Consider the following 13,330-nt stretch of genomic DNA (forward strand, 5'->3'; position numbering starts at 1 on the left):
GAGTTAAACCACGACACTCTTCCTCAGCAGTACCGGATCATGCCACTTCACCATTTTTCCCATTTCCCAAGACTTTCCTTGCTAGGCCCTTGAAGGAGAGCTGATGGCAGACCTGTGCTTAGAGCATGTCACGGGGTTACCTCTTTTCCCTGTAACTACCTCGGGCTGTTTCCACAGCCCAGCAGTACTCAGGGCTGAAGGCAGGAGGGCAGAATTCAAAACAAAGGTGATTTTTTCCCCCACCTTCCAGGTCTGTGAGTACAGCGGATTCAGAAATGAGACTCTGACTGCTTACTCCAGTTCTGTTCTTTTTCAGAGAAAGCTGAACTCTTTTATTAGCCAGTATTTATTATCCAGTGCTGTCGCAGGTAGATTAAAGACGGAAACTCTTAATGAGTGCTTTAGAATTTATTGGCTGAGATTGCTCTGTTTATGTCCCATTTCAATCATTTATGTGCTGACTGCACTAAAACTACAGAAACACTAATGTCATAAATTGTTTATAACTTCAAGTTCCCTTAAGGAGTAAGACTTTCTGCTTTGTAACTAAAATAGTCTCTTGAAATCTAGCAAGTGAAATACACATTTTTCATCTAGTTGCAGCCTGGTAGGTGAGTAACAACACTCAGAATTAGATCTGTATCAGCAGCTGTGGCCCAAACATGCGAGATAACAGTTCCCACAGACAGGACTTACTTTTCTTCTGAGGCTTCTAGGGACTAAGTTCATCTAATAAAGAGAACTTCCTTGCCTAAATATGGGAAAACCTCCATTTCTTCTCTTTTCTTTCCAGCCTTCCCTCTCCTTCCTGCATCCCGGGGCCTGGATAAGCTATGCTGCCAAGTTAATCTCAGAATTTTAAAAATAAATCTTGACCAGGTCTCTCCCATCTATAACTGCAGTGCTACTTTCTGCATTACTACTGTGTCATAAAGTACTTTTTAAAAAAGTAGTAAAAATGTCTCTGCTTTGGCTACAGAGTGGTTCAGAAGTGAATGGACATTTCGGGATGATCCCTGCCAGAAGTACTATGAAACTCTGCTAGTAAATCCTGCTCTGCTGGTGCCACCGACAAAGGTACAGGCCAGGCCTGAAGAGACTCTTCGACTCCCGTGTTTGCCATCAGTGACCTTTGCTGTTTGTATTTTAACAGGCACTGGCAGTTACTTTAACCACGTTTGTAACTGAGCCTCTCAAGCACGTAGGACAAGGTATTGGTGAATTCATGAAGGGACTGATGAAGGAGATGCCGTTTATTCTGCAGGTTCCAGTGCTGATGATGATGGCTCTGGGTGTCCTGGTTTGTATACATTTATCTTACATTTAAAAGCTCGGGTTTATTTTTTTATGTATTCAGCTTACTTAAGTAGTATTATCTATTATATTATTTATGTCTTACTCGCACTGCTGAACAGATTCCTTAGCAGAGGTGAAATTACTTCCACAAGGGAATTTGTTCTTGACAAAGCCTGTATAGTCCTGTTGGTTTAGCCAGGAAAAGGGCTCTTTGGGTTTCAGCCGCACCTCTCCCCACGTGGGGTAAAACTGTGTGAAACTGCCTGAAGAACTAGCCTCCGTGAGAGTTTATCGCAGTGCAGTTCCCGTTTCTCCCTTGCATGGCTGCCCAGCAAAGCCTGTAATCGGCATTTTGCAGTCGCAGGCGTTGAGTTAGAGCCTTCACCACCTCTGCTGCCGCAGCAGGAGCGAGCTGCAGTTCCTGCGGCAGGCTGGAGCGAGCGCTACTGCGGCTGCTCTTTCAGGGCCTTTGAGATGCGGCTGAGTTGCTGTGAGAGCCGCTGGCTGTGGATGCGTGGTGGTTAGTCTCTCTGGTTTTGCCCCCCAGGGTTTCTGCTACGGTGCCGGATCATCAGTGTCTGTGTTAAGATACTTAACGTCGTCTGCGAGGAAGAGCCTTCCTCCACCCGAGAGTCAGCAGGAGCAGATAGACTTCGGGCAGTACGACGGGCGCAAATCTGACGGCTGTTCCCCGCGGGAGCTTCCTTCTGCTTACAGAAGACCTTACGACAGAGGAGATGCCCCTGCGAGGCCAGGAAACGGCAGCAGGAGTCCTGACAGCCGCCGTACGAGCCACGAGCCAGACACGCAAGTAGAAGAATCTGACGGACCGGAACCTGGTGTACGTTAGTCCTGCTGCTCTCCGATGGGATTGAACCTAATTGATGTCAGTGCGTCTGCCAGAACATGCTTAAAGGAGCAGCTTAAGCCAAGTCTTGGGGAGAGAGTTGTTAAGGAAGCACCTGTTGCCCTACAGAACAGTAGAGGTAGCTGGGGCATGTTTTGTTCTGGAAACCTACTGTGCATTGGAAACTGGTAGGAAACTACGGAATTAGAACTCTACTTTTACAGTAAAGACTTGAAATAACTTCTGAGGGAGGAGTACCTCTGTCAGCCTGGGCAGCCGCGATTCCCCACAGAGGACAGGCGGGGAGAAGCAGCAGGGCTGACTCCTCTGCAGGCTGTAGGAAATGAAACCCAGCCTTATCCTCCAGATGGTGCTGGTTTCCCTGCTTCCTTGGGAGGAAAAGATGCCAGCGGTGTTCTGGGGAGTGCTGCCCCTTGGGCTGAGATGCACCTGAAGCAGTAGACGCTGTCATTTTGGATTGCCTGATTAACAGCTTATTATTAATTTTTACAGCACAGATTGCACACCGAGCCTGAAGTCTGCAGACCAGAAACTGTGGCAGCTGAAAACTGTACTGCAGAACAGCCACCTGAGCAGCAGAAACGGGAGACGGGCAAAGCGGAGCGGGAGACTGGAGAAAACCGTGATCCTAACAAAAACCCAGGAGGGAAAAGCAGTGCAGCAGAACCACCTGAAGAGCAGAGCAGTGCATGTGACGCGCAGGAAGGAGACTAAGGAGGCCCCAAACTCCGCTGTAAGTTTTGTCTCACCTTTCGTTGTCACATAGTCACTAATTCTGCTCTAGTTCTCAGGTGTAGAAAACAGCATCAGCGCGCTGATGGTGACATTTCTTTGGCCAGAGCATCAGTCAGCGTAGTGGTAGGGTAGCTGGAGTTTTAAAACCTGAGGGACTGAGCATACGTGCTACTTCTGGGATTTGAATTAAGTAAGATAAAACAACTTTTAAGTGGCCAAGAAAACGGGCTTGCGGGGTGTTGCTGCTTGTTTGAAACCAAGCTCGTGCAGTCGGTTTTGAGTAAAACTCGATGCCCGGTGGTGGGAAGGCGCTGGCGATACTCTGACGCAGCGAATGTTAAACCTCATCAGCCTCAACGTTGCCGATGGTCGTGTAACTCGTGTAAGACGGATCGCGTCTCACGTGGGCGTCTGAGGTCTGTCTTAGGGGTTTTATCCTTAAACCCAGCTGGCTGCTCGTCAGCTCAGTTTCGGGACAGCTTGATGACTTGCCTCTAGCTTTGTTGCAGAAATGGGGGAAGCTGATGGTTTTTAGGGCAATCCAAAGGTGAATGGGGAGTAGGGAGCAGTAGGTAAACATACTGAAGATCAGCAGGATAACCTGCTGGTAACACACGGGTTTTGGAAGAATATTCTGGCATTTCTCCTTAAAAGCAGGAGGAGGACAGTTTTAATAGCATTCAATTTTAGTGCTAAAAACGTGCAAGAGAACGTTTGTAAAACTTTCAGTAATTGTAAAAGAGGGTGGGTTATGTGGAGCCTGTCTCCAGTTACCTGTTCTTGCAACGCTCCTCTACTCTGCAGCTAAAATGAGCCGTAGATGCGTCTCCAGGGGTATCATACTTCAGTAGAACACTGGCATCACATCATTTCTGAATACCCAGAGCGAACGGTTTGCCACCTTTGGTGCTAAAACCAGTGGCTTCTGACTCCGGATACCTACACTTAAAACAACATGTAGTTCCCCAGAACTCACTCCCTCCCTACAGGTGTCTACCACGGGGAAGACAGGGAACTTGGGAACTGTTGTTCCCAGCACAGCACATTCCTACCAAGAGAAGGAGAAGCAATAAGCAACATGCAGACAGTAAATGTGTGTAAAACATCCTAACTTCGGTTACTGTAGGAAGGGCCCGAGAGCCGTGGTTGTTCCCTCCCTGCACCTACAACCCCCGTGGTTCCCTGGTGCACGGACACGTACCACGCAGCCTGCAGAACAGCAGCGGCAGCTCTTAAAAAGTGATGCACTGAGCAATGCAGGAAACATTTTACTAAGTATTACCAAAAAACCCCAGCACGTTTTGAAAATAATATTCTTCTATTAACCACAACTCAAACTAGGCTTTGGTTGGGGTTTTTAAAATAAAAATTGTTGTTTCTTCCAAACTGTTTCAGCAAAGACAGACTAAATACTGGAGCTATTTCTCAATATCTTTTAATTAAAAAAAAAAATTATATAAAACAAACCAGGGCCTTTCTCCAAAGGAGGTACAAATCAGGAGAAAAAAAATCAAATTCTCTTTAAAAACAACATACAGAGTTAGGTTGTGAACTAGATGTAGACATGGATGTAGGATCCACACATCCATGAGAATGCCTTTCCAGGGGGAAAAAATCATGCCAATGTTCGTAGATTAGAGGTGGTTAAGAGGGAGTGACAGTAACTGGTATCTGTTTGTTTATACAAAAAACAACTAGAAAGGGGACAAAACTACTATTTACAGTCTTGTGTAAAAAGGCAGGTATCATTTTTGTTTGCTGGAAGAACAGACATAAGATGCTGCTGTAAGTGCGTGCCTGCTTCTTCAGCTGGACTTGGGTGCCTCTATAGTTGAGGGTAAATGGACTCTTTGTTCATCCATTCTCTTAGCTTGTGATCGTACAATCAGGCTGAAAAAATCCTCGTCTGGTACGGTTGGTCCTTTGGCAGATGATGGAGGAGCACATCTTTGATCATCCAGTCTGGAACCCTACAGACAGACCAAGCCATCAGGCTGCATGTTTACAGGAGCACAGATAATAACATCAGTGAACAATATAAGGGAAAAATTACTAAAAGCTTTTGGTTTCAGATTTAAAGCCATTACAAGGATTTAATTGGCAAGTTTTGTTTCAAGTTAAACTGAAATAGCTAAACAGGTTCTGCCAAAGCACTTGTCCGCCCCTCTGTGAAAATACACCCCCCCAGTTCAGTTGTACTTCATACTGCAGAATGAGATTTCCGTGTCCAGGGAAGAATTTTAGCACCAGGGTGTGGTACTTCTGGTCTCACACATCTTCCTCCCCTTAGGCAGGGAGTGAAAAACGGCCCCTGCGGTCAGATTTGGAAAGGCACTGTTCCTCCAGACTCACAGGTCTGGTAGCTTGTCATGGGAATGTTCCAGCCGGCTAATGCTCAGGGAGTTCCCCTTTCGACACAGCCACCCCCGCTCAGGCTTTACACTGGGTTGATCTACGGTAGCTCCGAGACTGGGCAGGATATTTCCGGCAGCTGGAGGGGAAAGCAGTCTCTCCATGGCGCTTAGTGCTGGATGGGCCTGGGGCAGAGTCATCTGGGAGACAAGAAGTCTCAGAAGTCAGCTCAGCGGCCCTTCTGGGCTGCTGTTGAAAGCAGCAGCGTCTGTAATGAGGGAATCGCCCTTTCCCAGGAAGCACGGTCAGTTGTGTTAGGCTGGCGACATACAGTGCCACATGAAGTGGCAAAACTAGTGCCTTAATCTCCAGTGCCTTTGCTTGACCCAGAGAAGCTGCTCACACAGCACAGAGTATTTCACTGTCACTGTAGACTCGGTGCCCAGCTGCTGCTTCCCAGCCAAGCTGACACACAGACTTACCTTCGGAGAATTCCGAATTCTGTAGCGTGCTGCTTTTAAACCCCACTGCTCACTCACTCTGTTGTTATTTAAACCATGACTTGTATTTTGAGATCCTTCTCAGCCCATCAGGTAAAACCCCAAGTCTTTTTAATAACATGTTTCTGTGGCCTAACGGGTGCGTACACCATGCTCCGAGAGTCAGACCCTGCAGACGTACGCTGCTACCAACCAGTGTTCAGGCCTAACTGCAGTCACGGTCACCATCACCACCCACGCTTCCACGCTGAATTCCTTCCCTTGAGAAGTCAGGGCTCCGGGTGTGCCAGGCACCCTGTCTAAACGCTTGGCCTTAAACTCCTTTTACGTGTCCTTTTAACACCCTCACGTGTTTTCCTTCGCTTTTGCAGCATTTGTTACTTCAAATGGTCAATAGGGTATAAATACCAGAGTTACACTTACTAGACACTGGATGATTTGAAGGGGAAAAAATCAAAACAAGAAAGAAATTGCAAAAAACCCCACCAAACCACCTTGAAAAAACCCCTCTGTCTTTTGTTCTCTGTGTTCGATCCGCCAAAGCCAGCTGTACCTTAAGAACACGTGACAAACGAGGCGGTTTCCTTGAAGAAACTCAGTAGGAGGATGCCCAGATCAAATCCCCAAGGACTCAGCACCCGAGGAACGTTTGTAAGACCGTACCTGGCATTTTATCAATCTGTCAAAGAAGTCGTCATCCAGGTCCCTGTTGTTGCTCGCCATGAGGTGACCCAGGACCGAGCGACTGTTGCGCGGATTCAGGCGGAGCCCAGGCAGGTTGCTAAAGCTGGCGCGTTGGTCGTCCAGCCGGCGGCTCTGCGAGCTGGCAAGCAGGTCTAGAAACTCCTCCGTGTGGGGCGAGACTACCAAAGTAGAGAAGGCTAGGGAGGAGGAAAAAAACAGGTTAGCCTGATGCCACGTGCCTTTCCACAGTACATCTCGCATGCAAATACGTTTTTAAAAGAGTATTTGGCAGGAACTAGAGACAGATACAGATTTTACTTGTAAAAAATTACATTTTCTCATTGTTTTAGGTGGGGTAGAGGATGTTGCCACTGAAGCAGCTGAAAGTCTGTTCTTCTCCTGGAAGTAGCATCTCTGGTCATCCATCCTGTTACTCTGGAATCGGCTCAGCAGATCGAAGAACCCTTCATCTGCCATCGTCTCCCGACCGTTTTTCTGAAGAGGAGAGAAGAGTTAGGTGTATTTTGGACTGAAGAGTACTCAGAGCTGGGACGGCTGCGTTGCAGTTTCAGTCCAAGAGTACCTTGGACATGTCCGTATCTGAAATCCATTAAATGACTCTCTTTAGTCACCCATTTCTATAGATTTATCGTAAGAGGAAATGCTGATAATACAGCGAGCAATTTTGGAAGGTGAAATCTTCCAAGGTAGAAACGTTTCCTTCTCTGAACCAGGAGGGAATGGTACTCTGAGCAGTACAACTGGTGTTACTCCTCCTTGGCCATGAATCCACCAAAAACCCGAATGCTCACGAAAGAAAAAAGAAAAGCAGTGCTCAGTTTCCGTTGTCTCCTCAGGTCTGCGGGCACAAGCACTCATGTCGCCCAGAAGAAATGACTCCGTTCCTTTAACGGACACCTGTCAGGAGTGCAGTAACCTAAAAAATGCCTCAAAAACATCTCCTGCTCTCCAAATCTGGAAAACTCGGGTCTGTTAAGCTTGGAGAAGCAGGGTCTAGAAGAGGTTTAGAAAGAAAATACACATGCAGGCTGAGCCGTAACTTCAGAAAATCCACCGGGAAAGAGAAACGTTCCAACAGTAAGCAAGGCCTGAGGCTGGCAGCATGCAGGAGACGGCTGCGGAACAGCAGCCGTGCAGCGTTTTCCAGAGCCACAGGGTCACACTCGAGCAAAACTGAAATGGGACAGCTGCAGGAATGTGTGTCCCGGAATCGTGACCAAAGATGAGGAAAGGCAATGATCTCCACAGCTTCCCAAACCTACCCTCTGAGAGTTTGGAAGTCGATGATCAATAGAATTACTGGCATCCTGCAAAACTTTGGAAGCGGTGGCGGTTTTGTACTTTTTGCCTTTTAGTCGATTTACAAAATGCAGTTTTGCTGAAGGTTTGGCAACTAGTGGTTTCTGTTTAGCAAGAATCTCACTGTTCCAGTTCTGAACCTAAGAAAACAAGAGTCATGAAATCAAGCCTTCTGATTTTAATTACCTGTACCATTACCCCTTCTTTGCTGCAGCTTCTCCTCCCCAGAATGAGGAACGTTACACTGTTTAGTAAACATCCAGCCACGGGGGTGTGAAAACCTAGGGTTTGGTTCCGTTACTTGACCTGTGCTACGGAACTGCTGTTCCCTGAGGCAGGTCAGTGCTGTTACTGCTCAGTCTGATAACTGAGCTGTAGCACGACACCCGACTGGTTAAAATGTGCTCCCGTAGTACATTTACTCGAAGGTGCAGTGCAGGAAACAGTTAATGTAAATGCTGACATGCAGACACAGCTGGCATTTCCCACCTGACATTTGTATAATTGGAAAGGGAAAAAAGATGCAGTTTTACAAAGCATTAGAGCAAAACAAACCCTTACACACACCCAGATACTCAACCAGCCTTCTGTAAAGTCCTTTATAGACACAAATTCCCAGTAAAGACTGAAAAGGAGGAGGGAGAAGTACACCAGCACAAGAGCAGAGAGGAACAACCATCTCTCGTTTCACTGAAGATCACAGCTTTATCAGCCTGACAGAATTTCCTAAATTCCCTTCTAAAATAAACACAGTTCTCCACAAAATGGACAGCTGTATCTACAACTGACAAACTTTTAAAACAGAACTGAACAAAAAGCCACTTTTTTTCTTGATTCAGCATCAGCGATCGTGGACACAATCGGGAATCCTGCGTGGCACTGCCCACCCAACTGCACTGCCTTTTAAAGGCTGACGGTCAGCGCAGAGATTCCGACCCTCCCGAGATGCCGCCACGTACCATCAAACCCTAATGCCGGTGCCACGTGTTGTTCTCGCTATCAGACATTCACAGATCGAGTTTCCAGAACCTACTACACGATACCGTGAGACGTGCCCGTTACAAGAGCTATGCTGCAGTACCAGGTTAACCCTTCATTACGAAAATCCACCTGAAGCATTTTGGTGTATTTGGGGCACGGACTACGGCAGGCTGTGTTTTTAAATTACCACAAATAAACAGCTTCAGAGAGTAAGAACATACAGCTGACACTGGCCAAAAGCCTAGAGGCTCCCTGCAGAGAAATCGCCCTGGACTAAATGCACCTTTTTACAACAGTACCCAGAGAGTGCTGACCTCAGCTGTACCAGCTGTCAGGGCACAAGCTTTGAGATTTACTTTCCTACCCAGTAAACGTGGTGGCAGGCTTTGCCTCACCCCAAGAGCTGGGAATTCGATATCCCGGTATGGAGGGGAAAACAGCAATTTCGGGCTGCCAGCCGAGTGTGCATGTCGAACTGCCGGCTCCGCGCCTGCAGGCAGGCAGAATTTGAGGGGAAAGCCCTCAGAGACTGACACAAGTATTTTCATCAGGAACTCCCAGCTCCAAGAGGTTGCTCTGCACTTGGGGAAAGTCGCTTTACCTATCTGCGACTCGGTTTCAGTGAAATAAACCCCAAGTGAAAAACCCCGCGTGTCTTAAGTGCCTGTCAGGTGACTGCAGCCAAAGAAAAAGCCGTTCAGAACAGCCCAGCTCAAGGCATTTCGCTCTGCGTCGCTTCCACCTGCACCCTCACGTCACTTGAAGGAGGAGATGAAAGGAGTTCCTCTGCGCACACTACAGGACCCCATTCCTTCTCCCTTGTGAGGGGAATAAAGCCAGCTCCTCACAAGCCATTACAGCCGCTGTGTATGGGAGATGCTGACTGTTACCTACGTGACAAAAGTATTATTTGTTAGAGTTGTTAGACCTGCTTTTACCTAACTATTAAAGTCAAGTAAAACACTCTGCTAAGTTCTTTCAAAGCTGTTAAGTGTAAATCCTGACCGTTCCCAACTGTCAAGCTAAACCCTTTCAGATGCTTCAGTGCAGTCTCAGCAGTAGAACAGAAAGAACAGGAGTGCCAACCTTTTCTGGTGTTAACTTCATCAGTTCCATGTTCTCCATGCTGTGGCGGCGGCCTACTCTGGGTCTGGTACCTTCAGGAAAGAATCAAGTTCATCATTACACGGCGTCACCTCCGGAGCCACAGCTGCACTCACGGAAGGTGCAGGATGCAGCAGTTCTGTGTTCCAGAACAGTGCAGAGAACGAATGGCCACTGGGAAAAGCAGCCGTCAAACCCACACTAACCTAAGCCACTTTCAGGTTGCTTTGGTGGGACACGAGGGAAGGACGGTGGAACAGAGGGACATCAAATGAACCCCCAGTGTTGCTAACGCAGTAGGAGGGTAAAAAAAGGGTAAAAAAGGGAAGGCATACATTATCTAATGGATAATTGCTCCCATAATTAAAAAACAAGTGTGAGGAGAGGAGGGGGCAGGTGACAATTTAGAAGCATCATGTGAAAAAACTAAGCAGTAACCTATTGATTGACAAGCAGCTGAAGGGGTCCAGTACTGCAAAAACAACCTTTTTTTGCTGGTGGGGGAACACCCCCACCCCCCCCATACTCAGCCATCTCTAGTCAGAAAAGAACAAGGTTATTGTTGAAGTTTACTGTTGCAAAGTACTGCAGAAACAGGCACCTACCGTTCAAACTGTTATCTGCCACGTGGCCTTCTGACATCATGAACTTGTTTGTGCTGTAGCTTAACCCAAGAACCATCTGAAGATCTGAGAGATTGAGTCTAGCAGTGAGTTCCCCGCTCCTGTCTCCCACCTGCAACCAAACACAATAAGCATCTATTTCTGTAAGAAAGCATAACACATACATAAATGTGAAGCAAACCCTTCGATTTCTGAGAAAAGGCTGAAAAGGTTTTCCTGGTTGAAAACTGAATCATCTTTTCAGTAACAACTAAAAGGTACATCACAAAGCCTAAAACACCACCTTCTAGGCTGTTAACTTGAATGCCATGCAGACTTCATCGGAGGTGGCACAAGAACTAAGGAGCTAGTTGCAGTGAGAGATGGCTGAAATAATTTCGATTCAGCTATCTCAGAAATCATTCAATACCCATCCCATTATTCACAGTTCTGTGCACGAACACACCCCCCTAAAATCACTGTGTGGGGGCAAAAGCCAGCCAGCAGCCGGTGTGGAAATCGTACCTCTCTTGAGATCTCCAGGTGCCTTTCTGCGAAATGCATAGCTTGGTCGTGATTTCCCAGGGCAGTGTACGCGTTCCCCAAACTCCAGCACGCTCTGCCTTCACCAATTCTGCCAAAAAAACACGCATTTGCCGTGATACTTTCTGGAACACTAGGGGTCAGGTTTTCATAAACATTGCCACAGTAAGATTGCGGTGCCAAGAACAATGAAGGCCGTTGTCAGAAACCACCCCAACACCAACAGGTGAACTGCTGTGTTTAACAGTGTGATCTGGGCATAACCATGAATACGAGCAAATCTAATGAAAATTGTCATTTTTCGGCTCACAGCACACAAAAAACGCTCCATTTTGCACGCATGGAACGTTTTACTATTTTGCTTTTCCTCAGATTGCACACCTTATTCTTCATCTGTTCTGCCTACTGAGTTGGAAAAAGGGCATTGAAAGTTGCACAAAATTTTATTGTACCCGGTGTTATAAAAAAGGCCTTAGAAATCATGATTGTAAAATAAGCATTACTTGTTACTGTACTATTCTCCTTTCCCCTTCCCATATTCTTAATGTGTGGAAAAGTAGGAGATGTATTGTTGTGAAAGTATGCAAAATTATTATAATGAAGCCATGAAAAAGATAGATCTGCTTTTCCTGTCCTTAATTTACAAAGGGGATGCTGACAGAAGATGTAGAGAGTGTCATTCATCGGTTCCTCTTTCATCTCCGCCTCATGAGCTGCAACGCTTTCATGAGTAATTTCCCCTCCCCCCGCGACGAAAACTGGAGCCCCGCATCGAGGGGAATTTGGGAACAGGAGGGGAATTTGTGAACAGCGACAGCGGAGTTGGAGGAAAGGGAGTTGGTATAAGCCTGGTGCATACATTAAACAACCTCTTAGGGCTTACTTATCACGTAATTCCTGAGCAATCACAAGGTGCTTCACGTGATAATCAATCGCCTTTTCGTAGTCTTGAAGCAAAGTGTACGTGTTCCCCAGGCTGTAGCAGGCCTGTGCTTCCACAGCTCTGTCCTTCAGCTGTCGAGCCAGCTGTAACGTCCGTCTGAAAGAAAGGGTTGGCCACTGTACAAACCACTGCAAGGAGACCGTTTTTAAAAATACACCTGCGCAACTACAAATCAGTTACAGAAATTTAAAAAAACGGGACGCCAGGCTGGCAAACTGGCTGCTAATAAATTACCTCCTTGTAAACTCTTCCAGGATTTTAAGTGTCCGTCTTCCCTCCACTGAAACCTATTTCAATTTCCTCTATGACAGAGCAGACAGCATCTTCTAATTTTAATTTATTGCCTCATCAGTAATTTATAGCAGTTTTCCCATCAGCATGCACTTGAAACAGCTTAGTACCAGTGTTACAATAGAGACTCGATGTTCTCTACCAACAAGACGACAGACCTATAACCTCTGAGCCAGCCTGTCCCTGCTGGGTACAAAGAATTTGAGTGCTGAGAGGAATCTGCGCAGTATTTGGGGTTTTCTTCCCTTTTCAAAAAGGACAGTTAAGCCCTGGTGTCTATGGTAAGATGCCAACACCTATACTGCATGTTTTCACAGGATGGTTTGGGTTGGAAGGGACCTTAAAGACCATCTAGTCCCACCCCCCCTGCCATGGGCAGGGACACCTTCCACTAGACCAGGTTGCTCAAAGCCTCATCCAGCCTGGCCTTGAACACTTCCAGGGATGGGGCATCCACAGCTTCTCTGGGCAACCTGTGCCAGTGCCTCACCACCCTCTCCAGGTGGAATTTCTTCCCTGATGCCCACTTTCAATTTAAACCCGTTACCCCTTGTCCTGTCGCTACAGGCCCTTGTAAAAAGTCCCCCCCAGCTTCCTTGTAGCCCCTTCAGGCACTGGAAGGTGCTATAAGGTCTCCCTGGAGCCTTCTCTTCTCCAGGCTGAACAAGCCCAACTCTCTCAGCCTGTCCCCATAGCAGAGGGGCTCCAGCCCTCTGAGCAGCTTCGTGGCCTCCTCTGGACTCACTCCAACCCATCAATATCGTTCTTAATGTCGGGGACCCCACAGCTGGACACAGCACTCCAGGTGGGGTCTCACGGGAGCAGAGTAGAGAGGGAGAATCCCTTCCCTCGACCTGCTGGCCACATTTAGGACTTGCTGGCCAAGTTACAGCAGAAACTGCTTAGTGGTGCCGAGATCAAGAAAAAAGTCTGGATTGAAAATGCAGGCTAAAGAGGTAAAATCATGTTGATGCACACCACCTATCTGAGGTATATTCACTAGCTGAGACAGATACCCATCTCGGGTCTATCTCTGGGGGTCTGCTCAGGTCACTCCAGAACATGCTAGCAGCTACGGTAGCAATGCTTAGCACTAAAATAAAGGGAAAGA

At 47.1% G+C, this 13,330-nt stretch overlaps 2 protein-coding genes across 2 annotated transcripts in view; one reads left to right on the top strand and one right to left on the bottom strand.

Moving 5' to 3' along the window:
• Positions 1-979: 979 nt before the first annotated feature.
• LOC104509684 (chloride channel CLIC-like protein 1) lies at positions 980-2,878 on the top strand (the record flags this gene model as incomplete). Its single annotated transcript, XM_010151714.1, has 4 exons — positions 980-1,077; positions 1,154-1,300; positions 1,844-2,137; positions 2,657-2,878. Coding segments are annotated over 4 exons (761 nt in total), but the record flags the coding sequence as incomplete, so codon positions are not given.
• A 1,700-nt stretch (positions 2,879-4,578) lies between these two features.
• The window catches only part of LOC104509683 (G-protein-signaling modulator 2-like), an 18,473-nt gene continuing 9,721 nt past the window's right edge, over positions 4,579-13,330 (bottom strand). Inside the window, 8 exon segments of the mRNA XM_010151713.1 lie at positions 4,579-4,869; positions 6,415-6,632; positions 6,768-6,930; positions 7,719-7,895; positions 9,823-9,893; positions 10,446-10,575; positions 10,968-11,076; positions 11,869-12,024. Coding sequence (XP_010150015.1) covers positions 4,705-4,869; positions 6,415-6,632; positions 6,768-6,930; positions 7,719-7,895; positions 9,823-9,893; positions 10,446-10,575; positions 10,968-11,076; positions 11,869-12,024 — 1,189 coding nt within the window. The 3' untranslated portion in view covers positions 4,579-4,704.

This window comes from Eurypyga helias, unplaced genomic scaffold (genome assembly GCF_000690775.1).
Source record: "Eurypyga helias isolate BGI_N326 unplaced genomic scaffold, ASM69077v1 scaffold2015, whole genome shotgun sequence".
Classification (NCBI taxonomy): domain Eukaryota; kingdom Metazoa; phylum Chordata; class Aves; order Eurypygiformes; family Eurypygidae; genus Eurypyga; species Eurypyga helias.